Source organism: Apaloderma vittatum, unplaced genomic scaffold (assembly GCF_000703405.1).
Source record: "Apaloderma vittatum isolate BGI_N311 unplaced genomic scaffold, ASM70340v1 scaffold9602, whole genome shotgun sequence".
Lineage (NCBI taxonomy): Eukaryota > Metazoa > Chordata > Aves > Trogoniformes > Trogonidae > Apaloderma > Apaloderma vittatum.
In genome coordinates this window covers 18,656-45,574 of record NW_009703046.1, presented here as the reverse complement: position 1 = coordinate 45,574, position 26,919 = coordinate 18,656, and the positions used below count along the sequence as shown (strand labels likewise).

Here is a 26,919-nt window from a genome sequence, read left to right as displayed (position 1 = left end):
CTATATCCCTTTGCAAGGCATCTTGTCCCTCGAGAGAGTCAACAGCAACGTCCCGGTTTGGTCATCAGCAAACTTGCTAATGATGCATCCAACTCCTGCACCCAGGTCACTGATAAACCTGTTGGACAGAACAGGCCCAAAAGTTGAACCCCGAGGAACACCACTGGTAACCAGTCACCTACCAGATGTAGCTCCATTCACTACAACACTTTGAGCCCTGCTGGTTCAGCCAGTTCTTCACCCAACACACCGTGTACCTGCTCATGTCACAGTTGGACAACTCATCCAGAAAGATGCTGTAAGGGGAAGTATCAAAAATCTTACTAAAATTCAGAAAAACTGCATTCGCTGCCTTCCCTTCATCCATTGTGTGGGTGACCTTGTCATAGGAGGATATCAAATTAGCTAAACAGGACTTCCCTTTTGTGAACCCATGTTGACTGTGCCTGATAATTGCCATGCCCCTGCAATGCTTTTTAATAGCATCCAGTATGATCTTCATAGGTATCTACAATCAAAAGATCTGCCTTGTGGATTCACATAGGAATGTAGAATTACTGCATTTGCTCTTTTGTGCTTGCAGAGGATGAAGCTATTCATGGGCTCTGGACAGAAATACATTTTTTATGGTTGCAGACTTCCAAAGGTTCCGAGTGTACTTCACACTCTGAGAGCTTTCTTTTTCACTTCTTGCAGATTTCCTTTTCAGAAAAAAACAAAGACATAAAGCAGTCACTGAAAGCATCAAACTACACTGTGAACAAGTTTGGAAATAAAGCAAGTTATTGGTTTATTAGTGAACATCAAATCAGGATAAATATTTGTTGCCTCCAAGTTTATCTTAAAATACTAACACAAATTTCTTAGAACCTAAGGCCCACAGAAGTCACTGGAACACCTTTAGCAAATTTTGTGGTCTTTGAAAAGGGACAGGAATGATTTACTTAATAAGTTTGCTGGACTGAATCCCTTATCACTTGATAGGTGATCTAGATGGAGCTATGGCTCAAACTGGTCTGATTCCTTACACGTTCACACACACAAAGGCACCATATAATGCATCCTCCTGGGGAAGTTTCCCATTGCTCCTCTTCCACAAAAAAAATTTACTCTGTTAGGGTTTCCTCCACCTCTTCTTCAGATAACTGGTAAATGCATGCAGGACTGCTTCTTGAAGTTTGTTGCTGTGGAATACCCATAACGGGACAAACTGTAGGACAAATGCCTTCAGAATAACCAAGTAAAAACAACACAAAGACAAACGGTTATAGAAACTTCTCAAAAGAAATCAACTGAGTGTTCAGAAAGGTCACAGAAAACGCAAAAGCTTTTACTTTATATTTTCAGTATGTACGTTTCTCTTAGAAGGAAGTGTTAATTCCTCTCAGTTTTCAGCAAATCTGTTCTCTTCCCTATACTTCCATTTTATGCTCATCATTAACAGCTGCAACATATAAATATTTATTCTATTTTGTTAGCTTGGTATCCTAAAGGAAATGATGTTTATGTGATAGCAGAGTCTGTTTTTCTGCCCTTCTCCTTCCCACTAATAACTTTTGAATCTGCTAGACAATTTCTGTAATGGAGTAGGGGTCTCAGAAAACAGGCAGCTACAGAAAGGATAAAGACCAATCAGATACCAGACTCAGCTCAGCTCAAGACAGAAAAGTAGAGAAAGCCACACAGTGCTGACACCACTATGCTCTACATGTGTATTCCTCCCTTCATAGTTCACTGTTGCTATATCAGCCTTAATTCACTTTCTCATTTGATGTCCAGCTCAAGGTCTCTAAAATCAATCAAAAGAAAATGCTGAGCCCAGATAGTCTTGGTTCAGTGTTTGGGACCCATTTACACACTATTAAATTCAATTACCAGCATTTCATGGGCTAAGCATCCAAAAATCTCGTCTCCAAAGGTGACATAATCTAGTGATTCACTAACAAACTCTTCTGCTGTCTTCGTAATAAGACCAGGTTTTTGATGCATTGTCATTGGAGTAGAAATGCTGTAAGGAGCCACTATCTAAAATAAGAAATCACAATAACAATTTAATGTAATGTAACATTTACATAAGGCCATTCATTCCCTCTGCAGAATCCCACCGTATCTGAGAAATTATAACAGGTATTTGCAGTGGATTAAGGCACTACATCAAATAAGTAATCGTAGTATGGTGGCATAAGGAAAATAGATGCACACAGGGAGAAGACAGAGATTTGGCTGGGTACTCCAGCACTTTACCAGGGATGGCTGTGCTATACAGCTGTAAACATCTCAGATATTCTTGAAGAAATAGTTAAAATAAAGGAAAATATAGCAAGATATAGCATCACCTGTATGATAATTCCCTTTGCCTTATACTCCGCTTGTAGTGCTTTGGAGAAAGTACTTACAAAAGCCTAGAATAAAATAAAAATAACATTAGCACAGGAAACTAAGTACTTTAATGTATGCTCACAAATATGTGCAAACATGTCCTTAACGAAAATGCCCAAGCACCATACAACCTAAGGCACGATAAAGTGGTAAAAAACACAAATGAACTTCGTAAGAGACAGTTTCTGGTGGTGCATACGAGGAATGGTAATCTGCAACAGAAAAGATGGAGACTGGCATTGGCACAAGCCAGACATGAAACAAGTACTGCTGCAGACCAGGCTGAAAGCTTTGGCACCTTTATGAAAATGCAGAGATATAAATATCTGAGTCCCCTTTATTCTACCTATTCTTTCATGTGGCTTTCAAATCTGGCTGGCACCTACCCTCCCAGTTCAATGTTACTCTGCTGTTTCTCTGCAATAAAAAGCAGAGTGAGATACGACTCAGGCCTTCAGTGCACACCTATTATCAGAGCCTACAAATACGATTTTCATAGTCAGGTATTTGGGAATTTGGGGAGGGGGGGAGTTGTTACTTCAGCCTTTAAGGTTTATCTTTCTAAGTTTTTCTCCACACCATGAAGAGTACACATATGCTAACTACTTTGTGTAAAAGTTCAGCTTCTTTTAAGACTGATTTTAGGAGTTACACCTTTGTGAAATATTCAGAAACTTGATAGCACTGGATCACTCCTTTGTAATTAAAAATATAAAAGTCCTACTAAGGAAAAAAAATTCCAGTGTTTCAAAGAAATTATTTGATAGGTATTAAAACTTAAACACCAATAATGTTGTGATATTGCTGACAAATAAAATAGTATACTTTCAGGGTACTTAAAAAAAAAGTCTGATTAAAAAGAAACAAATGTAAAAGATACCCAAGAATGAAAAAAAGTCAAAATAATAACTTTGAAATAGTGTTAACTAAAGTTCTTTAAGGAACTAAAATTGTCTGGTTTGAACGCAGTTTCAGTTTTGAGTAATGAGAAACTTACTTTAAGAAGAGAAAAAAAAATGGAAAACTAGATGTTGTTACTAGGAATAACTAGCTTTTTCTTACCAAGCTGAACTTTGTCTATGCTCAAGCAAATATTATTACAGTTCTTCATTTGAAGCAAGCCTGAGCTGAGCAAATTGCTTCTGGAATTTCACTTTCACTTCTCATTTTTATAAACTCTGGGGTTTTAATTCAGGGCAAAATTTCAAAGTGATTTTTATTTAATAAAGCCAGGGAATTCACCACCCACCAGGAGTTTTAGTCTTGATTCCATAAGCAAAATCTAGCACTTTTGTGCATCTACAGTTTTGAGTAAACTCACTAAGCCAGCCTGGTAAAGGTCATCACTTTCTGAAACGAAGACAGATTGTAAGCACTGATATAACACTATTTAATCAAAAGCAAAAATGTTCCAATGATCAGACATACCTTCGGATGGATTTTGCTTACATAGCTTCACTGATTCTTAGTTCTCAGCTAGTGCTAATTTACATTATTTCATTATTTCAGTGGAGTAACACTGATTTATGTCCTGAAAGCCTAGCCCTATATTGCTGATACAAACACCTTAGTAAGCACTTGCTGAGGATTTCTTTAAAAAGCCATGTGAAAGACTTACCTTAGAAGCTGAGTACATTGTGTATAATGGACAAGGGAAAGCACCCAGACCAGAGGACAGATTCAGAATAAGACCCTTCTGTCTGAAATTTAATTTAAACCATTACATTCCATTTACATTTAACAGTATTACATTAAAAGCCTGCATGAGTGGAAAATAACTTTTTTCCTCCAGAAGGCACAGCTCTCCTATTATACTGCAGAACATACTTTCAAAAGAATTAATTTTTATGGTTTACTTAGGTGCAATTAAATGTAAAACAGCTAGGAATAATTTCACGAGTGAAATTTAAATGCCTAATGCAGTCACAACCATAGGAACATTGTACATACTATTGTAGATCTAACCGAGCAAAAAATGCCATTAGAGGGAAGATTGCTTCTAAGTAATTGGTTGGTTCCCTTTGCTCATTAGCCAACACATTCTTTTTCCTGCTCCACGCATCCGTTGTTTTAGTTTCCCTATTCACAATTCCCTGCACAAGTCACTAAATCCAATTCTTTCAGCAACAACGAGGCAAAAAACAAACCAAAACAATTAAGCAATAAGAGTTTATTTTGTTGCCAAAACAAAAAGCATGCACTGGCCTCTGAAATACAGTAATTAACGATGTGTTCTAGAAACTTCATCTAAAGACCTTAACTTCTGGTTTAAGGATCCTCAGGTCTAAAACACACATTGTATTAAAAGGAGAAAAGGGATCCTTATCAGCATAGCTGAATTAATCTCTCTGATGTAGCACAGGTATTTCCAGAGCTTGAAAAGTACTATTCCAAGCACAGCTACCCCTCTTAGAAGAATATGACAATAAATTCAAATGATGCTTCTTGACTGATTAGATCCATCACATGTCATTTTATTTCTGCAACCCCTGAATGTTTTCACTGGACACAGACCTACATTTTATATTTTTCTGTTTTGTTCTGCAGTTTACTGACAAGTTGTAGCAGCTCCTATCATTTATTCACACAGCACTAAAAGCAATGAAAGAAATCTTGCTGACTGACATGCTGTGAAGTGCAGAAGTTAATCATGAAAAAGCATAGCTACCACTGAATAAAGTGGAGGTAGCAGCTAAAGGCTATTGAAAGTTCTAGGAAAAAATAATTTTTACCTTGTCTCCATTTGTTTCAGAATTATTTTTGTCATCTGTAAGACAAATATGTTAAGAATTCTATCCATTTTTCTACTTTCAGATCGCATTTTCTTGTTCTATTCACAAAACTTTCCACTTGCTGAAGCCTCAGCCATATGTATATAGTTCAAATAGCTAAAATGTGGCACATTCAAAGTTTTGTAAAACGTTTTAGAAATTATAATGGCCTGCAAATCACCTGAATTGTCAAAAAATTCCAAAGGCTAGTCCTCTAAGCAGTGAAAGTCTTATGCTTATCTAAAGCTTTTCAATAGTATCTGAATTTCATCATTCTTCAATATTGCATCATAACTGTGTCGTTTGCATTTTCACTTCTGGCTACACCAGAATAGCAGAAAATCATGAAAAGGCAATTTTTTTTTTTCTGCTGTCAAAAAGTGCTTTAGGATCTTCTTTGGTGCTAATTATTTAATCATCCATTCTTATTTTAGTGATAGACTTAATTACACTTATGAGTTTTGAAGTGCAGCTGAATCTATTTTCACGTTAGAAATCTGCTTCAGTTTGTTGCATTTGAAGACTATTATTGATAGTAAGACTAAGTCCCTACAGACTCTTTATAAAAACACACATAATATACGAATCTTCTCAGGATAAGAATGTGACCTAGCATGTAAAGTGCAGTAAAGTAGTGCAAATGAATGAAGCAGCTTAAGACAATCCTTATTAATTCCCTTTTTTCTCAGTAGTGTCATTGTGCACAACACGATAGTAGGAGCAGAGTGGGTTTCACAAGATTCGTTTTCAGAAAGGATGAAAATACAAGTAGGTCATATCAGCTTGGGTGAAGGGGAATGCCCAAGTAAAGTGGAAAACATGGGGAAAAGTCCTGCTTTTGTAGTGCTGAAAATCCTGCTTAGATCTGTGGGAACTGGGAATACCTCGGGCATCCTACTGCAAGAAGTGGTGAGCGGGATCCTAGCAGGAGTCAAGGTAGAGACAGGGGAAGAAAAAAAATCCAGACTGATTTAAAGATTATTTGGACCTAAACATAAGGAATCCTGGTTAAGAGTGTGGGTTTTTCCTTGTATTTTGAACAAAGGTAAATATTCGTGAACGACTGCAAATGACATGGTTGTAGCAGTGGGGGAAAGGAATCCCCAGGCCCTGGTCAAGCAGGAGAGGTTGGTTCTGAGGTATGTGTAAGGTGGGAAATGGTAATGGAAGAAATCTTTTTTATCCAGATTGAGAGGGTACAAAATGTTTGCCTGTTTTTGTGAGGCATACATATTTAGCATTCAGATATCTCTGTTCTTTTGATGTACAAATATAAAAAAACCTGGGGGCAAAAAGTTCACCAAATCACTTCATGAAAGAATCTGTTTCAGTTAACTGATATTACACAATTTAGTTTCTGAAGTCGTTTAGCACCAGCACAAATTTGGGATGTAGAGTTTACTAGCCAGAGAAAGATGAACATCTGCTGATAATTTTCATGGCATGTTTAAAAAGACATTAGCCAAGGCTGACATGAACCACAGAGCTCTTGTTTTGCTCTTGTTCACGTTAACATGCTGCTTGCAAACAACAGAGCAATACAAATCTTAATCAGAGGTGGAAAGCATGAAATACTAACTATTCTTGTAAGGGAAGTAACCTATGAAAATTAGCACGAAGAGGTAACCATACAGACTTGGGGGTTAGTTCTCATCCTGCACTGATACAAAAATATTTTTGCACAACAGAATTGTGACAAAAAGTGCAAGTACAGTACAAGAAGTCACATGGCAGATCTTTCTGTCTTGAAGATTTTTTTTCTGAAACAAATCTCCCTGTATACCAAAACAAATGTTTTTGTAAATTGATTCATCTACAGTGTAACAATATGTCTCAAGTGAGCAACTGGGTTAAAACATTTCCAGCTCACATCAAAATATTTCACACGCAGCAGAAACAGATGGTATCCTTAAAATAGTCAGAGAATCACAGGATTATTTAGGTTGGAAAAGACCTTTAAGATCATCAAGTCCAACCATAAACCTAACAACACCAGGTCCATCACTAAACCATGTTCCTAAGCACATCTACACATCTTCTAAATACCTCTAGAGGTGGTGACCTCACCACTTCCCTGGGCTGACATTCCTGCCGAAAATTACTGTCTGCTTACAAATTAAATGAAAATACACAGGAAAGTTTGTTGGTCACTCTTGTGTTGGTCTATTTTTTTCAGTAAAATACATTACAGATGTAACATAGATGGGAGTGTGTCACATACCTTTGTAACAGAAATAATGTTGCAGTTGATGAGGTTCTGCAGAAGGCAAGAAAACAGTAAGTTCATCGCTATCTGCAGAGTTTGTAGCTCATACAGTACAAAGCTAGCAACTCTGACTGAAAAATTCTCTAGCAAGGCAGTTGCTTTTAGAACTCTTAGATTGCCTGGAATTGTCACCGACCTATGATGTGGGATATTCAAAAGCAGGTAACTCCTGATTTATCTTATTTTAAACATGGTTTTCAAATCCTCTTTGCATTCCTTTGATTCTGTGCTTTCTGTTTTGCCCAGACACATCATTGCACATTTTGGCACCAGAAACCTGGTGTCCAGGCAGTGATGGTACCAGCAAGCCAAGGTGGATGCACACAGACAACAAATTACAGAGGTGCCAGGCGGAGGCTGAGTGGGTCTCAGTGACAGAGGTAGATGGTCAGAATCACTGGAATTGGAAAGGACCTCGAGAGATCATCTAGTCCAACCCCCCTGATAAAGCAGGATCATCCACAGCACATTAGCCAGAGTTGCCAGCTCTGACAGAAGCAGCTTGCTTGGGGATGATAGCTCGAGCTAGCACCTGAGACAGGTACTAGCAAGAAACACACTTGGAAATTCTGTGGAGGTTTTGCATGGATAATACCATAGATGTAGATAACAATCAGGCAATGAAAATCCTTATCCCTGTGAAACTATTATAGGTGTGTACATTAATCCCCCCCAGCCCCCCAAAGTAAACTGTGTTTAAAAGAGGTCTATTTTCTACTATTTTTTTTCACATATTTAAGCAACTGCCTTCCAAATAAAAAAAGTTTTAATAATACTAACAAGAACCCAGCACTTCAGCTGCGGCTGTGGCCAGGCGGGACCCCCATTATGTTACAGGTGGGGAGTGAGCCAGAGGGCCTGCTGACCCCTGCTACAACCAGGGCAGCTGCACTCTCCCCTCCGTCACTGGGTGCTTGCTGCTGTCCAGCTGAATTCAACCACTCTTTTTTCTCTTGCCCTCTGAGCGCTAAAAAGAAATCAAAATACACTCCTCTGGGCCCAGTTCTTTTCCTACTCAACTGAGCAGTCAAATACACACAGGGGAAGAATTTGTCCCTTGTTAAATGGAATTACAATTTCTCATTGTTATATTGGAAGCAGAAACCCACAGAGTAATCCTACCTCATCTACGTCTGGTCCACTAAGGAAACGGCATGGAAGAGGATTATGAAGCATTCCAACATTGTTAACTAATCAAAGGAAATGTAATGATAAGAACCAAATCTAAACAAAGTGCATAGCTCAGCTAGTTAAACAAATGGTTTATTCTTGAGAGTCAGAAGCTTTAGAGCTGTATGTGAAGAGAAATGCAGTTTAGCACCAAGTCTTGTTCATACTGAAGTCATCAATACTGATCAGTGCGGACTTCAGGGAATATACAAAAGCAGTCTGTTTCTACAGGTTGTTTGTTTGTGGTGTTGTTTCATTTGTTTCACTATCAAAAGGATGATTTTCTTTATTCAAATAAAAGCCCAAAAACTTCCCCCAAACCCCCATGTTTTCATTGTTGCTGTGTGGATAGTACCAGTTAATGTTAACCACAGGCTCTTTTCAGACTGAATATAAGAATTGCACACAGCTGTAAAAGAATCAATAATAAAAATTAATTCCTGGAGGCCAAATAAGGAAAAAGTCACCCCATAAACTTGATGCTGCTTATAAAGTGGCAGAAGAGGTTTTACAGTAAAGAAGCCACTGTACAGACATCAGGAAGTCTTCGGAGAATCCTAATTCACTTTTAAAACTTGCTCATGATAAGTAAGGCTCAAATGCATTTGGCAGCTGTATGCTTGATCTTAAGTGTTAGCTAACAAGTTGTCATGACACATCATTTATACAAGTCTCTGCAGCCATAAAATAGTCTTCAAATAATAGAGCTTAATGACTCACCCAGAACACCAATATCCAAGCCTTGCAGATTTTTTTCAATGTTCTTGTATACTGAATTTTTAGTGAAATCAGCTTGTATAACCTTCACCTTTCGACCTGTGGTCTGTTCTGTAATTAAGAAAAAATAATAGAAAACTCCTCTGCAACCACCCAGAGAGCAGGAGAGCTGTAATTAAGTAATGAGAGAAACAATCATACATCATATTTAGTAATAACTGCTCTACAGTTAGCAATTGTTTCAACTTTCTTACTTTAAGAAATATTAACAACACAAGCAAAACACTCTCGCTGTATCAGTTGTTTTCAGGGAAATGTCCTGGCAAATATAGGATGAATTTATGCCCTGAAATCAATGGAAATTCCCTCACAAAATCTGAATACCACTTGGTCCTTCACTAAGGAAAAAAACCCCGAAGAAACAAAATCCCAGAAATAAACAACACATGAATTTTCCCCCTGGTTATCACAATATTTATAAATGAACACTGTCAGCATACATTAGGCAAGTGACTGTGGGTGCCAGATCCTCTGCATAAGCACAATTTTTCAAAATGGTTTGAGAGTGTTCTCATGTATAAGATGAACATTTTAACAGGCAAAACAGAGCTAGATACAATGCAGTATTTTCTGCGTTATTTTCCAAAATTCCTCTCCTGTTTTCAGATTTGCACCCCAGTAGATTGAACCTTCCCCAGGATTTTGCAGGACTAACAGGCATTTTAGGGAGGGTATAGCTTGAATTTTACAAGGTTGATTTACACAAAAGGGAAAGGGAAATGTGTGTAATTTTTCCACTGTCATTGCTATGCAGGAGTGGAGTCCAGCTGTACATTACCATATTTCTCAGCAGTTGATTTATTGCTGTTCATATTTTCAATGAAGTTTCATGAGGAAAAGAGGTAGAGACTCTTATTTACTCATTTTTAAAGGCAAGGTTCTCTTTTAAAGGGGCCCAGTAAGGTCTCTTCTAACTAGATGTTCATATTGTAAATTCTTGCTACTAAACCTGCTTTCAAGTTTTATGGGCAACCTGAAATCCAGATGAAGTTTGCTGAAACAGTGACAGGAAACATCAACAGACGATTGGCTTGCGGACTCCCTGAAAGTGGCAGGAATTCAGGTGCCCACAGATGGCAGGAAGCCTCCTTTGAGTCCTGTTCGGGAAATCGTCTCTGCTTGTTTGGAGCCTGATTTTCTCACACAGGTGACAGAGAGCATTGCCTTGAACAGGAATCAGGCTGACTGATTTCTACCCAGAAATCTTGCCTCATCTCTTGGTGGACACTCAGAACTTAGGAAGAGGCCCTTGCACCACCTCCCGCAGCAGAGCAAGGCTGGCAGAAAGCTGGGATCGGGTCCTGCAGACCTGTATGCAACAAAACAGAGACTGTGTTGGAGGATAAAAGTTGTTCTCTGCCAGTTGTTCCTCCTTGCCCCTTGATATTCTGCAAGTCTTGACCACCTTACACTGCACAAGCAATGGAAGCAGTCTGAGGAAAGAGCAGATGCACCGACTCCAGATCTGAAATGCAGGCTGAGTCTTGTGTGTAACTTTAGAGGACATCTGTCTCTGTGACAGAAGAAAGGAGGAAGGAATGCCCTTTTTTCATGCCTTCTTTCCAAACCGCAGTTGTGCAAATGAAAGGGACGAAATACCCTTTGAACCTTCAATATTTAAAAGCAATTCTAGTGGCAAATGACCCCCATCGTGGTCCCAGGCTGCGGGAATGGTACAACTATAAAGAAAAGGACATTGTGAGTGTAAATGCAGTGAGTGGGAAAGAACAGAGCAACAGCTGGAGCAGACACCTACAGTGACCTTCCGATTGAAGAGCTCTATAAACAAAGTAAGTTGGTCTTAAAAAGTGTAGTGATGTTGTGGCCATCTTTCTCGCGGGCAATCAGAAGGGCAGCCAAAACTAGAGCAATATAAAAATGAGGATCAAACAAACCATTTGGACTTTCTCTGCATCCCCTCGTCTGTACAGAGCTGTACCGCTGCAACCAGCACTCCGAGCCAAAAAACAAGTACTCCAGATGGCTTTCCTCTGTCTCATTTAAGAATAAAACAATATATTAAAAAACAATAAAACTATCATGCTGATAAATTAATTATCCAGGGATAGCTCTTAGAAAATAACAATTCCGCAAAGGAGTGAGCCAAAAAAATAATTTCCAATGTTTCTTATGTTTCTCCCTCTCTGTGACAAAGATTTATGACAGTCTTTGAAGACACAAGCCATTCCAACTCTTCTTAAAAGTCCTAAGTGTGCCAGAAGCAAAAAGCTTAGGTTTTCAAACACCAAGACAGGTTATCATCTTTTTTTTAAAAATGAAAACTAATTTAAGGAAAACAAAAACTTGAACTGAGTTGTTTAATCTGATGTGTTATAAAATGTATCATTAAGAAGGATACATCTAATTCCTTCTGACCTCAAACCACTTGGGAATCCCATTTGTCAGATACAATAACGTGCTGCCTTTTGAAATTTACCGAGAAGATAATAAATCAGGATGAAGCATGAAGTTGGTTAGGACATGCAGTCTGCCAGAAACTCTCCCTTTCTATTTAGAGACTTATGAAGACCTTCTGAAAACCCGAGGTAGCAAAATGAATACCTGAGTGACACAAGAACTGATCTTTGTAGAACGAGGAGACCTTTTTGAAATACTACAGTAAAATTTGAATATGAAGAGAGAAGCACTCAGGCTAAGATGGCATTCATATTCAGTGGAAATCTGTAGAGAGGAGAGCAAAATGAGAAGTTATTTTAATGATAGAAAGAGGTTACAAATGATGTAAGACAGGAGAAATATAAAAAGTTCTGTCAGATTATAAAGCACAAGTTCTGGCTACATTTCAAAGGTCTTCAGGAGAAACGTCTCTTCTCAGAAATATAGTATCATTCAGTTTCAGAAATCACAGGAAAACAGAGAAGAAACAAAAAAAACCCCAAGGGTAAAAGCAGAACTGAAAAACATGATAGGAGATACTAGAGAACACAAACTTAATGAATTAACAAAAATAAAACCTTGGGAATTGCTACTAGACTGCTCAGAAAATCGGTCAAGGCGCTCAAGTGCCCTGTTATGTAGTAGCGCATATTGGGAAAACAGTCCTGACCAATAATGTTTTACCTCAAGGGATTAGCAAGACACAACAGCCATTTTTAACAGCCTTTGAATATGAAGGAAGGATGTGCCAAGTGAGCTGTTTCATGCCAGTCAGTGACCACAGTGTGTTACCCACTTAGAGCAGGGAGGACGAGAGATAGAGAACATAGTACAGCATATGAGAAACTGAACTTGTAGCAGGAGGAACAGCTAAATGTATTAGCACCTTCAAGGTCTTAGTGTGAGTAAGGCACATTTGGTTGTAGACTGTCTCGAGTGATTTTTTTATTGACTGCTTTATTTTATGTTAATAGGCATAATTGCAGGAGAGAAAGGTGGATAAACTACTTCCTGCATCACCAAACCCAACTGCGTTAACTGCATGCTCAGCTACTCTAAATTGGTACGGCTGTATTTTCCACTGCTTTCAAAGGATCAAATACCATATTGTTCCTTAAATACTGATTTGTCTTTACTCAAAAAAAAGTAAACCAAAAATGACCCCCTGCAAAAAAAACCAACTGAACCCCCCCAAAACACAATGACCCTTGTTGAGAATAAATTTCATGTCTTACAGAGTGCAAACACAGTGCATATATAAAATAAATAAGCAGTGTAGCTGGTATAATGGTCCTTTCTGTCTGCCCTCCACAAGAGCTATTTTGTTATCTTTTATCTCATTCTAAAAGAGTTCTCCAATCTGAGTGGATGGAAATCTGATTTTCAATTCCAGTGCTTCTTTAACATTTTTCTTACTGTGGATTTCTGCCTGTTCTCAGGCATACCTGTGGCCCACAGGATTTAGAGAGCCAAACACTGAGATCCCTGAAATTACCCACAGTTTAGACTCTTTTAACTTACATTACTCAGTATCCCAACTGAATGTCCCCAAACTGAATGTTAGGCAAAGAATATCCTCAGTTTGAAAAGAGACACATGTATTTTAATTATGGTGTTCAAATGGCTGCAGAAAGTTACATGGCGTAGCTGTTAAGAAAAAGGAAAGGAGTGATGTGTCCAGTCCTGCAACAAATTTACATAGCCTACAACAAACCTTTTTCCTCTCTCTTTGTGCTTTAATCTTCTTGCATGTTAGTTCAGGGTAAAGGTAGATGCCTGGAGCAAGATACTGCTTGTTTAAGCAGTTTAGAAAGAAAAAGTCAGTGAGTGAAAATTTAGAAAACAGTATAATCACTCTGGTTAAGTTCCTGTTTCATTTTTTGTTTCTATTGTTTATTTACTCACATCAAGTACTTACAGCAAGTTTAAATTTTCTTCCTTCCCAATGACTGCTTAGCTTAATTACAATACAGCCTGGGTCTGAAAATCAGAATCAGTGGAACATTTCCAAAGCTTTAACATAAGCCCACATCCAGATCTCCCTGCTGATTTTAGTGGCCTCCAGGTCAGATGCTCTACACTTTTCATCACTATATCTTCCTCTCTTTCCTTTTGTTTCTGCCATCTACTTGCTGTTATGTACTTATTCCCAACCTGATCGAACAAATAACAGATGAGTCACTCTGGGCTTCAGCCAAAACCCACTGAAAACAATGGAAAGATCTCACTGGGATTTGCCATGAATTTCAGTGAGCTTTGGGGAAAAGTCTCCGTGCCCACAGCTCAGCTGAACACAGCACGGAAACAGGACCAGTGTGGCCTGAGCTCCTGGGGTCACATCATCTGCTTTCTCGCACCCTGGATTTCACAGGTAACACCGATACAGTCAGCTGAAGTTTCCTCACATGTGGAAAGTCACGGGTCACTTTTGTACAAGGCGTGGCAGTGTTTGCAGAGCAGGCTATCTCAGCAGCATCTTTCAGGGCATGGCAGGTCCTTCATTACATGCTGCTACGCAATTCAGCTCAGTATGGCTTCAGTTAGGAAGGCGGTCAGTGGATGGCCTTGTAATAAATCAAACCGAGGGCAAATTTACAGTATGTCATCTTTCCAGTCCTCCACGACTTCTTTACTTTTCTAGGTTAGTCTCAGGAATCTTACTGGTTTTATTTTGTGTTTCTGATTGTAATTTACAATGCAAAGAAAGTCTCCATCCTTTTTTTCTTCATGTTTTCATGACCGTAATTCTTCAATATTTAGCTGCACAGAAAGGCAACAATAACACGAGAGCTGACCTAATTCCCAAGGAAATTATTTTTTTATGGCTGCTTGCTTAAGAGGGGCTAGCGTAGGCCATAGTCACATCGTTCTCATGGATACAACTGCTTATAGAGAGACTATTCAGGGAGCTGGTGCTTTCCTCCTCTGAGAGACCCTGCTTCCCAAAGGAAAAAGACATGTATCTCTGGGAAAAAAAGGGGAGGGAAATTGGGCTGAAAAGTTCATGGTCTAATCCTCGATCTTGGTAGCTGCTGGTTCAGAAGTTAGAGATTATTTTCGCCCACTTCAAGTCTGTCACATCCCTGAGAGATTCACTGCTCTCTCTACAAGTAAGTATCCTGGGCCTGATAAGTCTCTTGGCATCAGCTGCTAGGTCTGCTTAAAGGCAAGCCTCTCTGACACAGGCATAATCTTGAAGGAAGACACACTTAACACAAGAACCTGTGAATCAAGGAATCTGGTGGATAAAGACACATATACAGGCAGCCTGTTCCAAAGCTTCACCACTCTTTCAGTAAAGGATTTTTTCCTAACATGCAACCTAAACCTCCCCTGGTACAAGTTAAGCCCTTTTCCTGTCATCCTGTTGCTAGTAATAGCAATAGTGAGAAGAGACCAAGATCCACCTCACTACTACCTCCTTTCCGTCAGAAGAGCGTTCTAGAGAATAATAAGGTCCCTCTGGGTATCCTCGTCTCCAGACTAAACAATCCCAATTCCCTCAGCTGCACTTCATAAGACTTGTTCTCTAGATTCCTCAGCAGCTTAGTTGCACTTCTCTGGACCCACCCGAGCACCTCAATGTCTTTCTTGAACTGCAGCACCCAAAACTAAACACAGTACCCAGGTGCAGCCTCAGCAGTGACAAGGAGAGTGACAATCACTTCCCTACTCCTGTTGGACACACCTTTTCTGATGCTGGCCAGGATGCTGTTGGTCTTCCTGGCCACATGGGCACACTGCTGGCTCATGCTCAGCTGGCTTTCCACAAGTGCCCCCAGAATTATGCGATTCTACACATTCACTTTTTTATCAAACCCATTGTGTTTGAATGATATAGCATATTTATGCTACACAGCATATACTTTTTAAGCAAGCAAGACTAGAAAGGTTCAAGCTACACAGTAACAACAAAATATTTCTAGTACTGGAGCAATACCTGGGGCAATACCTTGGTCCCTACTCTCCTAGAAACTACCAAGGGATCCTTGTAAAGCCAGCCTGCTAAACAGGAAGGTAAGTTTGAGACAAACACTCACCAACTTCAGAGGCTACTCTCTGCAGTTTTTCAAGAGTTCTGCTTATCATAACTACATTTAATCCACGTTTTGCCAGCTACAAGAGAGGAATACAAAGGTTTTTAGTAAACAGTAAGGTGACAAGAATCTTCTATTTTTTTTCCAGCTTTACAATAAAAGCAACCACGAATTTTTTATATCCCTTCCATTCTCCTGTCAATGGCTTAATAGTTAAGATATTAAAACTGGACCAAACAATAATCAGTCTTCTAATAGTCTTTCAAAGAACCTCCTTCACCATATAATCCTGGACCCTTGCAAGAAAAATAGACAGGACAACAATCAAACTCCAATGACACGGACAAAAATAAATAATTTGAGCCAATTTAAAATGAACGAAAGTCTGTAGGGAGTGAAAGTAATATGGCATTTCCCACAAACACATTCTTATTTCTACTTGGATTTGGACGGACAAATATGTGGATGACTTCTTAGTCATTTTACAACATCACCTTCCACCCTTATATAGTTTTTATGCTGAGACTAAGCGTGTTGAATTGAAGGCTCAAAAGGTTGAAAGGAACTAGACTTTATTACTATTTTTTGTAAAATATAATTATAATTTATTGTGAAATATAATTCAATGCAATTCAGATGGATAAATTTTAAGGGCTTTTCCCTTAGATGCAAACTGAAAAAGAAAAAAGCAACCAAGGGAAAAAGGTGAGGTCCATCCATAACACCTCAAAAGACAGTCACACAGATGTATATCCACAAAGATACTGGCAATAGTTGAAGTTTACAGCTGCAAACCCTATTTAAAAAAAGCTGTCCATTTCTAATCAGTTTGATACTACCATACGCAGAACAAATGCAGATTAAATAGTGAATGCTTTTCTACTGTTTACCCAAAGCTTCCCATTCCAATCAGTTAAAGAGTTTTAAGCAAAGCCTGAGAGAGGAACACAGTAGCAGCTTTTGAAACTAAGTTATTAACAAGTGGAAGCTGAACAGAGCTGGGTGCACGAAGAAAGGAAAGATAAAGCTGAAACTAGAAAAATGCCTGTCAGAGCAAGGAGAAAGAGAACTAAATTTGTCAGCACAAAAGATAAAGCCAATGTCATCTGAAACTACCAGGTTTGCTTAGAAGAGGAAAGTAGTCGACGAAGGCCACACACTGAAGACCCATTAATTTCCACAGCTGACTCCCTGCAATGCTTTCTTCTCAAATCTATTTGAGGGAAACAGTTTGTCCTGTTGCGCTCTTCTGAAACAATGCAGAGAATGTTAAAGAAAAAGGACCTTTGTTCAAAAATTCTCTACATTGGGAACACGAGGGGCAGACTGTCTATTAAATGCATCAGCCACAACCATTTGCATTTTCAGCACAAAGACCATGCTCACAAATTCTGTGCTTTTGGAGACCCTCTAACATAATTGACCGGTGCTCCAAAGAGACCTGCACAGACTCAGCCTCTCAGGAGTTTCAAAAGCTTGTTTTAAGGGCTTCATTTGAAGTTCTCAGGAAGAGAACTCTAATTGCCTACGAACTGGCAGATATCCCTTTGTCCAGCATGTGCTTGACTCAAGTCGTCTCCAGTTGGAGACGCGGTCTCCGTTTCCATGGTCACTTGCTCCTTTCTGCCATTTGGGGGTTTAGGATGAGGATAATTTTAATTTTTGCATTTTCAGACCCAAAAACAAATATCAGCCATGTCCTATGCAAAATAAAGACAAAGTTCCACTTCACTGGATTTCTCAGTATCATCTCTGCTAGGTGTCTGTACTTCCTCAAGTAGAAAAATCCCTTCTAAAACCTAAGTTAAAAATTATTCCTGTTGCATCATATTTCACCTAAAAGCACATCTTTGTGTCAATATTATAAAATTGTTATTTGTCAGGTGAGAGAACTACTGTACTACTGTATACCAGATTAACCAGAGGTATATGGCTGTAGCAGCCATTTCTCAAGGCAAAACAGGCTACACGCTTGACTACTCTATTTCCTCACTCACTTAAAAAAGGTACATCCTTTTCAAAAACAGGTTTCATCTGATGTTGTAACTACCATGAGATTCAGAGGCACTCTCAGGCAAACAAAAAGAACAGCACTTAGAAAATAATTCCCTGGCTATCCTCAGGAAAGGTTAAATCACGTTTAACGCAACCAGATTTCAAATAAAGGTAGGTTTTAGTGTAGACATCTTTAGCAGAAAGCATTTTCCGAACATACAAAAGCTTTGACATTTGAGGACGGTATTTCCGCTCACAGTTAGGAATAAGCACTGATTCCCGGCTGCGTAAAGTGAACCTCCTTGGGTTAGGAAATCCTGACCCCCAGTGGCAAAGGACAAAAATACCTCTAAACCTCAGCCTTCCAAAATGTATCATTATTTCGAACTCCAGCTGTAACGAATTACGACAACTTAGTATCTACAAATAGAGCTAATAGTGAGGAAAGATCAAGCAGGATCTGCACTCTGGAATCTCAGAAACTCATGGTTAAAAATTTAATCCTGCATTAAATCAACATAAAGTCACTCTGCATTTTCTAGCATGTTTTTGCAGCTCAGTGTGAGGTGAAAGTTTAAACAATAAAGCTTCATGAAAGATAAGACGAAGGTTTTAAATTCCAACCCTGCATGTAACTACTACAGTTACCTTGATAAATTTGTTAAACTCTACATTGATCATTCTACATTGATCACTAAACTCTACATTGATCACTGTAAAAACTTAAAATCCCTAATAATGTTTATGGAATCCGTAGCTGCCTACTGTAAATTTCTACCTATTACAAAAGAGATTCTTCTCTCTTCCCCAGGATTGTGCTCATCAGTGCTTCATGCCTTTTCTTTCCCTGCCTAGCGTTCAGATCTGTAGGGTCTCTGTGATTCAAATCTTTCAATCCTTTTTGTTGCAACAGACCAGGACTAAGATAGGGCAGAAGAATTCTGCAGTCTCTGCTAGTTCTGCACCTATGCAACACAAGTAGAATAGCAGTATTTCCAGGGAAAAATCAACTGGAAAAATCAGAATATGTTTGCAACTGGAGCAGGAACATTCAGATCATATTTAGATTGTATCATACTGCTGGTAGTACTCTGCACAATTTTAGGAAATGAAACAAAGGTTTAAGATTTGAGAAACTATTGTATTAACAAACGAATGCCATGCCTGTCTCAGAATGATCTGCTAAAACAGCAGTTAGACACAAGCACCGGCCTGATTTGTAAGGGAGTTATGAACTACTAACAATAAGAGAAATAGTGACCATGTGAGCCACCAACATTCTGCTCATGTCCTGACATGAGATGAGGAATGTGCAGAGCCTAAACCATGAGTATGGCATAGCCTGGTCCATAAACCCAGTATGTTTGAGGTGCTGTAGTCAGTATCAGATGCTAAAGCACATCCATAGCTACTACAGCAGGAAAAAAAAGAACAAACAAGACTGCATAAGCATCTGAAATGATAAGAGGTGAGTAAGGACGTGACAGCCTAGCAGCACATTCATGGTTGACTTATTTTTGTTCCTTGTTTTAGGTCTGGTGAGTCTAAACCCCATCAGACCAAGAACTAACAAACCAAATATAACAGAAATCTGGCTTTTGAAATAAGTATAGCAAACCAGATCCAAAATCCCAGTACTCTCATGTCACAGCCGTCAGTTAAAAGGATTGGGTCTTTATTCTCAAGAAGGCCAATCCTTCAAAATCACCCTGATGTGCCAGAAACACAGACAAAGCCTTCATGGAAGCCTGGACTTTCATGCAGAGGAGGATAAGCTCAATTTCTGTGCATTTGCCTCTCAATACAAGCTCAGGAAACAAAAGGGACAATAATTTGCTCTGAAAAGTTTGTATCCTGGCATCTACAAAATAGTGTTCTGAGACCTCACAGCTGCCAGGCTCTTCACACACTCTCAGCCAGCTCTTGAGCTTAATAGACTTTGCAGAGACCTGTATCTAGCCATAAACAAGGGTACTGAACCAGCAAATACTGTAATCTTTGCCTGGACCTCCATCTGCTGGGTTTTACCCAATGAACCACTTATTGGGATTTTCACATAAAACACGGAACACAGACACATCACACTAGGAACTACTCTTTTTAGTCTCCTGTACCATATACTGTCAACAAGTGTGGAGCCCTTACATTAGTTGTGAATTTTTATCAGCCCATGTATGAGCTCAGGATGTCAGAAAAAAAATTCATCACTTCATGTCAGAGCTCAAACTCTAGAAGAACAGACACTATGGCCATCAAACAGGGCTTGCCTTCACATCAGACAAAAAAACCAGAGGAACCTACACCAGAAGAACATCAGAGAATTTTGTACCCTGACATCTGACCACCAAGAGAGTAGTGCTGAGCCAGAAACTCCAAATGCACACAGATATTAAAACAGCAGGGTCAGATTTATTTATTCACAAGCCACACATAAGCGTGTACTTCAACCTCAGCCAGCAAGATGACATGCCAAGCTATGAGGTCATGTGGTGTGGGCTTGAGATCTGCCCCACAGAGCAGTAGCTGAGCACAGCTTCAATCAAAGGCACCACCTGGGGAGGAAGGTACATCTCAGCATGGATAAAGATGGCTCTCAGTCATTCCACAAAAGCCAAAAACAATGAACAAATGTTCCATAAAACCTATCCAGTTCCAGCAAAGTTTTTTTTAAAAAAAACAATGGTAGTGTTTTTATTTTTTCTCGTGGGGCAAAGCAGCTATTCACATGCTATAGCCAGTCTTTTAAATGGGATTTAGTCTTGCACAATCCATATAGCACAAAGGGAGCAGAACAATGACAGAGGCTCTGGTCTAGATATTCACACGTTCTTGCAGCCTTCACATGAATAAGATATCACCAGGTGCACACACACAAAGTTAGTTCAGCAAGCTGCATGTACAGGTGACTGACTACACTCAGAGGCGAGGTGTTAAATAAATGTTTAAGCATTTCTGACAATTCCTATCTCTGTCTTGATCCCTTCCCTTCCCCCCTGACCTGTGTATTCATCAGACCCTTCTTGTTTGCTCATTACTACAGCAACTCAGTAAGCAGATAGAAGGCAGCATTTTCCCTGCTCTCCCGTGGGACAGCTTGTGATCTTTATCACAACTATGCCAAACGTTAAACTGAAATACCTGGTATTTCTCTTTGTGCTTCCTAGATTCAATGCACTTTCAAAACTAGTTACAGTATTGCCACTCCTAGCAATGAAAATCATGGGGTAGGTGCTTAAACAACGCATACAGTTAAAAAGACTAGCTTAATATTCATAGAATCATAGAATTGTAAAATCATAGAATTGTCAGGGTTGGAAGGCACCTTAAAGATCATCTAGTTCCAACCCCCTGTGCCATGGGCAGGGACATCCTCCACTAGATCAGGCCGCCCAGAGCCCCATCCAGCCTGGCCTTAAAAACTTCCAGGGATGGGGCTTCCACCCTATCACTGACAGCAAGGCTGGTACAAGAATAGTACAAGGCCTCCCAGCCCTCATTGTTGATTACCACAGGCGAATGATTGGCCTACTGTAGTGATTCTGCACAGCAGCAACAGGGACTGTAGCGATGCTGCACAGGGACAGCACAGAGCTCCTCTCTCCTCCTGTAGCCTCCTGGAGTCCTTGATTCTTAATTAAACCACTAGGTTCCCTTATAATTTTCATAACTTGTAGCTTGTATTAATTTATACAGATCTGTCGTTTATTTGTTGTTTCAGATATATTTTCAAGTCTGCAAGTGTAAAGGCTAGAAAATTACATTTTGTATGCCAGTGCTGGACCATCCCACTGAAATTCAAAAAGCAGACTAGCTACAAAACTGAAGGGAAAAGGACTATTTAGGATACTTCCTACCCTGGACAGACAACATGAATTATTTTGGATTACTCATTTTATTTCCCTGGTCTGGTGAGACCATTGAGGCATGAATGACTTTCCTCTGAAATGCAGCACCAGTTTCCATTCAGAACTTGATTAATGCTATTCTGCACATACAAGGGAGAAGGATTAGCACCATGTTTGCCATAGTAGCTTTGAATTCCAGAATAATTTTACTAACTTATAGACACTGATGAATGGGGAATATTGACATTTTGTTAAAATAAATTTAAGGGTAAATCTTACCTCAAAGGAATATGCTTTTCCAAGCCCATCTCCTGCTCCTGTGACCACTGGAGAAAACAGAAACAAGAATAAGGAATACATTTGGAACTCTGCTCTAGCTTGCTCTTTCTTGAATGCTTTAATCTTCTCCACCTGCATTTCTTGAACACTGCAGCCTAAATGTTTCTACTGAAACACAGAATCTTTTTCAAAATTTACTTTCTTTTGACCTTTCCATCTTTTTATTACTTCATTTACCAGCTTTGTCTTCCAAGCAAATCCTTCCCCACAGTAAACTATCTGATGCAGTAGATAGTTACTACTGTCATTTTCAATGGGGTCAAAACTGAGTAACAAATCAATTGCTTAAGCAAGTAATTGCCAAGGCAACAAGTTAGTTGCCTAAGAGGTGGAAGACTTTTATTCCATATACGTATTCTTAAAAGTTCTGCTTTTCAAGTTTTTCAACTATATGCTAGGATCAAAATGTTAGAGATAAGGACTAACAGGTGTCCGAAGCTGGTATAACACTTTCTCACGCAAGAAATCTGGTTGTTAAGTAAACTTACCACCATCTATAAAATGTTCTTCCTTCAGAGCTGTCCTACTCTGGACCTTGGATTTAGTGTTAGTGGGAAAGTAAACAAGACTTGGCCTTTGTAAAGCACCCTGAACTTTAAATGTTCTGTAAACAAATACCAAAGAGGAACTACACAAAGAAAATCTTTTATCACCTTAGAAATAAAGAAGAAACAAATAAAGTAGGAAAGCACTAAAGCATTTCCAACGTACATCTGTTAACTTTTCAGAGCAAAATGGAACGTTAGTGAATATCGAAAAAAGTGTGGATTAAGGACTTCTAAATTGCAAGAGACACTGCGGGAACAAGATTATTTTTAATTAGGTTTGCTGCCAACAGAAGAACGATCTCTCTCATTTCACAGAGAAAAGAGACTGCTCGGTGAAGCAGCAGTGGATTTTAGTTTTCTATCAGACCTGCAGGTGAAAAGCAGAAGTCTTCCGCGAAACAAGTTCCCACCCAGCAACTCTAATTTTCAAGATTCTCAGGATCTCATGTGCCACATAAAACAGAAAATCACCTGAACCTCATGAATTTTACTGGACCCAGGAGACTATGTCTACAAAAAGGACAGAGCATAAAGGTCCACTAAAGGAAACAAGTCTCCCAGAAAGTTCCAGATGCTGCTCCTCATCTCAGGCATAGAATGGAGGTCTTTGCCTCTCTTAAATCCAAATGAGACCTACGTACTGCTTCAGAAGCAGCTGGTATTCAAGCATGTCTTCTGCATCAGGGTCAATTTAATTTCTTACTACTCCACTGTCAGATGTGCTTACTAAACACACATGCAATCCAGTCACATCAAGCCTCTGCGGGGGGAAAGGAATAAGGCAGAAGCATACTGTTCGTAACAAGATGCCATCACCAGTCACACCCATAGCCCAGTAACTCAGAAACTGTAGTACCTGGTAATTCTTGCTTCATACTGATTATCTAGGAAGCTGAAGAAAAACTGATGATCAGTAGGAAGAAAGCATTCATTAAACATTTCTGTTATTTTAAGAGAATGTGTAACATCTTTTTAAAAGTACTGCCAAGTTGCAGCCTTTGAAGTTTTTAGACAAGAGTAGATTTGGCTCGTTAAGGATACCATTAAAGATAGTTCACCAATCTGAAAAAACACACTGGAGCAATGTCACCGGGAGTAAAGAAAAGTTGCTTTGAAAAGTGAAGACCATATGCCAGATAGAAACTAGTTGCTTCACATATGAGAAAAGCGAGGATATAGGCAATGTTACTAAAACTACAGCATATGCAGTATGAAAAAAAAAAGTAGGAATGATGAGAAAATTCATATCTACACATCAGGTGCGTGAGCTGTAACTAGTTTGACTATTTTTCCATTCTCCCCAAGTATGCAAAAATTTCAGGCTCATAAATAGAGTTACTAGAGAAAATAAAAAAGGAATTAAGCAAACCACACCTAGTGGAAACTGTATTTTGTTCTAAGGGATAGGTTAAGGAAATACAAGTGAAACTGCTCATTAGTAACGTAGCAATCCACCACTCAGTCACAAGAAGAAGATGAAGTTTCCTTTACCTGCCCATTCTCCCAGCGACCGAAAGAAACACTGAGGCAAAGTACTCCAGATACGTTGGAAAACATATTTCACAACTCTGATGCATTTTACCAGAGTACAGAAACAGGTAAGACCCCCAATAAGAGTGAGCAGCTGATGCAGCAGTGCTTCCATGGCGAGCAAAGGCTGTGAGTTAGTAAGAATCAGTCACTCTCACCCTGGGAAATGCCTCCTTCCAGCAGGCTGCTAGTGTCTGAGCACAGGCAGAGAAATGAGAAGACTAAACAAATCACGTGATTTTCTTCTCCTAAAGAATGTCCAAGGTTTAGATTAGAATAACATCTCTACATTACACTCAGGTTTGTAAACCACTGAAAAAAATTCAAACTAAACAATTATTTCTAGTGGGTTTTTTTAGAGGAAAGTTTTCGCTCCTTTTCTTGAAACTACCCAGAAACAGCAAAAAAAAATGTATTTTTATTGTTTAGGACTCATAGGGACTAAAAATGTGTTTAAACCAAAACCCTGGATAAGAACACTCGAAACCTTGGGGATAACACACATCAGCACTACTTCTTACAGCAAAGAGTTAAACTCTAGCCCAGACATTTCCAGGGCAAGTTCGCAATGACATCAGAAAAAGAGATTTATCTACCAATTTGAAGACAAAATAATAAAAATACTAAAATTGCCTACTTCCTTCTACACAAAGCGTATTTTGTAACTTTTCACCAAGCTTTCTGAAAAGATGTCTACACACATCTTACAAATGCTGCAATTGTGGTATGAACAAGTACTTCATCTATTAATGAGGGAACATGATTTTCAGTTTTACTGAATAAAGTATGTAAAGTTGAGGACATGTATCAAAATCTTGAGTGGAAAAAGTGCTAACAGGAACAGTATCTCACTGCAGGACAGAGATTAAATCAATGAAATTCAGACTTCAAGTGACTAAAAAAAATTTTAAAAGTTAATATATATTGAATTTCTCATGGTAGGCACAGAATAACTTTAAGTCTCCTTTGTAGTGGCAATTTGAAATACTGTTTTTCAAAGATCAATTTAAACTAGGCAAGAGAAACAGTTACACATGCACTTAGGAGAAGGGAAAACAAAACTTGTTCATATACTTCCATTATATTCTTTCAAATTTAACATAATTCATCTCTAAACCTCTGATACTCAGAAATCTCCAGCCAAAGAGTCAAATTATATATTATGTGTCATGGAACTGACACCTTCAGCCAGAAAATCATAATATGCAGATGCATTAGAGTAAAGATGATGCTCGAATCTTAAGAAATGTAACACTAACCGATCTGTAACAGCAAGATACAAAAAAATTACCATCCTAGTTTAACAACCACCCAGATTCCTCATATATAAGCGCTCTTAAAATTTTGCCTTTTGTTTTATCCAACAAGTAACGGCTACTCAAATCATAAAAGGTCTCAATACTACGTTTCCAAAAATATTTACAATTCCAAATTCCTCAAGGAATCAGTCACTACTCAAGGAATACTTCAAATCTGAATGAGTTGCACTGTGTTTTTCATATGCAACAATGATGCTGAACACCTCCTTCAAATGGAAAAAAAAATCACTTCTCTTTGATGATAGAGTGAAAATGCAAACTTCCAGTGTCTTCTCTTTCATACTTCCAGTTCTGCCCATGCTCCCTTGCCACTTTCATTTTCAGAGGCTGATAACGGATCTGAGATATGCCTAGAGTACTTCATGGGCCTAACAGCTGTAAATTACATACTGAAAGGAAAAACAACAAATTCTTATGAATGTGAAGAATTGCTCATCCAGTCCAGTCTGTGTTTTTCCCAAGGTATTGCTTCTCTGACTTCCACAGGAAATCACTGCAAGGATTTTATATATTGCATGGGTAGAAAGCTGCTTTGGGTGACCACTGTATTTGTTCTCTCTTAATCTCACCCCATTACAGCTAGTCCACCCCTAAGCAATCCCTATAAAATTAAGAGTATGAACAGATCAATGTATAGTAAAATACTCCTTTCCAGTCCAGTTACTTTTTCTAAGTTTCTTTGTACATAGCCTTGTAAATACACCTTGCTGCCTGCAGAAATTAATATTGGACTGACTTCTGGAAATCAAGTTTTGTAGCTAGCAGCATGTAACCACAAGACACATCTGTGATGCACTGTGACTTCAGAAGTCAGTTCAGAATTAAAATTAGCCCACTACTTCTTTTAAACATGTATTCTGAAGACTAATGCTTTCTCTTAACCATTCTTACAATTTTTCCAGAAGAAAATGAAGCTTCACACAGCAAATCAGTCATCTACTTTTACAACTGTTTTAACGTTTCATTAAGCTAATATAAAACCTGTATGAAAGTAAGGTCAGGACTATCTACAGATGGATCCTAAGAGAAATTAGTTTTAAATTACTACTTTATTAACTGAAAGACATAACTACTGAGGTTCTGAATGAAATAGCCATTTCTGTAATTGCCTAAATTCTGACATCATAGTTGTGCCTGGTGGAATCCATATTTCCAGGGTTTCAAACAGCAGATTTACTGTAATCAACATTATCTCTGCAAATAGAGAAGCAAACAGTACGTGACTGAAGCTGAGCTTGTGAACGGCTGCAAGGACTTGCAAGTTCTTCAAGATAGTAGCTACTATTTTTTATTATTCCTAAATTTATTTTTAAATGACTCTTAGTAATACTATCACAAAGACTATGAGAATCAGGTGCGTATTTTAGGTGAGAAATCTAAGGATGAAGCACCTTAGAAACATAACATGAACAACAAATTAAACAAGATCGCTTACACTATGGTCAAGAATGCACTAAGGAAACTACTTCAAGTACGCTATAGCAGTTGATTATAGAGAAAGCAAATAGTCACACTATGCATATGTGCTTGAAAGCGTTTTACGTGT

At 38.8% G+C, this 26,919-nt stretch overlaps 1 protein-coding gene across 1 annotated transcript; it reads right to left on the bottom strand.

The window, feature by feature from the left end:
* Nucleotides 1–24,169, bottom strand: HSD17B3 (hydroxysteroid (17-beta) dehydrogenase 3). The gene is made up of 12 exons (XM_009864462.1): nt 24,016–24,169; nt 21,917–21,963; nt 15,801–15,876; nt 9,307–9,414; nt 8,539–8,606; nt 7,372–7,407; nt 5,112–5,146; nt 3,998–4,079; nt 2,337–2,402; nt 1,856–2,025; nt 183–296; nt 1–118 (listed from the first exon to the last, which is right to left on the bottom strand). Exons 1-12 carry the CDS (start codon nt 24,167–24,169, stop codon nt 1–3), a joined length of 1,074 nt encoding a protein of 357 aa, XP_009862764.1.
* Nucleotides 24,170–26,919: the final 2,750 nt, after the last annotated feature.

Excerpts from the sequence above, each read along its gene's own strand:
- HSD17B3 (XM_009864462.1), bottom strand. The coding sequence starts at position 24,169 with ATGGAAGCACTGCTGCATCAGCTGCTCACTCTTATTGGGGGTCTTACC. Across the intron at positions 5,147-7,371 it reads ACATTATTTCTGTTACAAAG|ATGACAAAAATAATTCTGAA; the intron begins GTATGTGACACA and ends TTTGTCTTACAG. Across the intron at positions 297-1,855 it reads GTAATTGAATTTAATAGTGT|CATCTTTCTGGATGAGTTGT; the intron begins GTAAATGGGTCC and ends TTCCCCTTACAG.